The sequence below is a fragment of the Lactuca serriola genome, chromosome 4 (assembly GCF_051521515.1).
Source record: "Lactuca serriola cultivar US96UC23 chromosome 4, Lser_US96UC23_V15, whole genome shotgun sequence".
Classification (NCBI taxonomy): domain Eukaryota; kingdom Viridiplantae; phylum Streptophyta; class Magnoliopsida; order Asterales; family Asteraceae; genus Lactuca; species Lactuca serriola.
In genome coordinates this window covers 381993745-381995400 of record NC_136411.1, presented here as the reverse complement: position 1 = coordinate 381995400, position 1656 = coordinate 381993745, and the positions used below count along the sequence as shown (strand labels likewise).

Sequence of the window (1656 nt, the reverse complement as noted above, 5' to 3'; positions counted from 1 at the left end):
AATCTAACACTTAAGCATAATGAACAACCAATTCAAAGAATTAACACAAAAATGACACTCAATTTGACAGTTTAGGGACAAAGATTCAACCGTTTTTTAACTAATAATACAAAATGAAGGAATTGGAAAGAGATTACACAATTATGGAGCATGTTATTTGAAATTAATTCTTGAAACCATTTGAAATCGCATCCACAATGCTTCCCCAAGATTATCCTACAAACAATTTGAAGAAACTAAAACAAAATTTCAGAACCCAATTTCTAGGGTTCATAAAAACTTCCAAAAATCACCATGAAAATGGTGTTCCTGAGTTGCTTGTAGAGTTGGGAAGAAGAAAGTGGATGAAATAAAATACCTTGATTGCTTAAATCCGAGCAATAATTGATTGTATGAATGTGTGTGCCTTCTCGATGAAGAGAAAGAGAGAAGAAAGTGGGGAACAATGACGTACGAATGAGAAAGACAGAGTGGATTTGCATTCATTTAAGTGAAAAGGAAAACAATTTTTTACCATGTAGCATTATACGGCCTGTGTAATGGTAAGCTTCTCATTACGCGACCTTGCTTCGAGAAATTTTTGATCCAAATCGGCATTACACGGTCGTATTTTGCAAAGGCATGCATTACACGGCCCATGTAATAAACTATGAAATGCCATCATTTTTTTTCAATTTTCACATCAGCTCCTCATAAAAATTACTTATAGACTCCCTAATTATTCTAACAAATTTGAAACATAAAAACTTGAAATAAAATGTATGTACAAAATCTTTACAAAAATGACAAAAATACCCCTGATTTGCCTCTCGGGCAGCTACCCTTGTTTTAAGTCAGTGGCATGACATGAACCCAAATGATTTGTCAATCTTGGTACTGTGGGTCTGTGATTGCCTCCATTTCCTCATTATTGACTTCAAATATTTCATAATAAGGCTTCAAATGGTGCCCGTTTACCTTAATAATCATCCTAGCTTTATCACTTATGATCTCTATTGCACCATGCTCAAAAACATTAGTAACAAAAAATTTTCCCACCCAACGGGACCTTAATTTTCCAGGAATTAACTTAAAGGGAGAGTGGTAAAGCAATACCTTTTTTCGTTTAACAAATACCTTGCGAGAAATCATTTTGTCATGGTATGCTTTTGTCTTTTCTATGTAAAGAACTTCAATCTCATATGATTCATTGTGGATCTCTTCAAGTTCTTGTATGTCAAGCTTCTCTTTTTTTCCCAATTCATACATGTTCATATTTAATTGCTTGACCGCCTAATAAGCTCTATATTCCAACTCCACATGTAATCGACATGGCTTCCCGAAAACAATACGATATGAAGACATTCTGATTGGAGTCTTGAATGCAGTATGGTATGCCTACAAAGTATCATCGAGACGATTACTCCAATCTTTCATTGTTATATTCACAGTGTTCTCCAAAATGCTCTTGATTTCTCAATTGCATAATTCAGCTTATCCATTCATTTGTGGGTGGTATGTTGTTGAAACTTCATGAGTAACACCGTAATTCTTCAAAACACTTCCAAGAATATGATTGCAAAAATGTGAACCACGATCACTCATTAAGGCTTTTGGAACTCCAAATATGGAAAAAATGTTAGCCTTCACAAAATCTATCACAACTTTTGAATCGTT

At 34.3% G+C, this 1656-nt stretch overlaps 1 protein-coding gene across 1 annotated transcript; it reads right to left on the bottom strand.

The window, feature by feature from the left end:
- Positions 1 to 864: 864 nt before the first annotated feature.
- On the bottom strand, positions 865 to 1254 carry LOC145099820 (uncharacterized). Its single transcript, XM_079037323.1, has one exon. The coding sequence runs from the start codon at positions 1252 to 1254 to the stop codon at positions 865 to 867; it is 390 nt and encodes a 129-aa protein (XP_078893449.1).
- Positions 1255 to 1656: the final 402 nt, after the last annotated feature.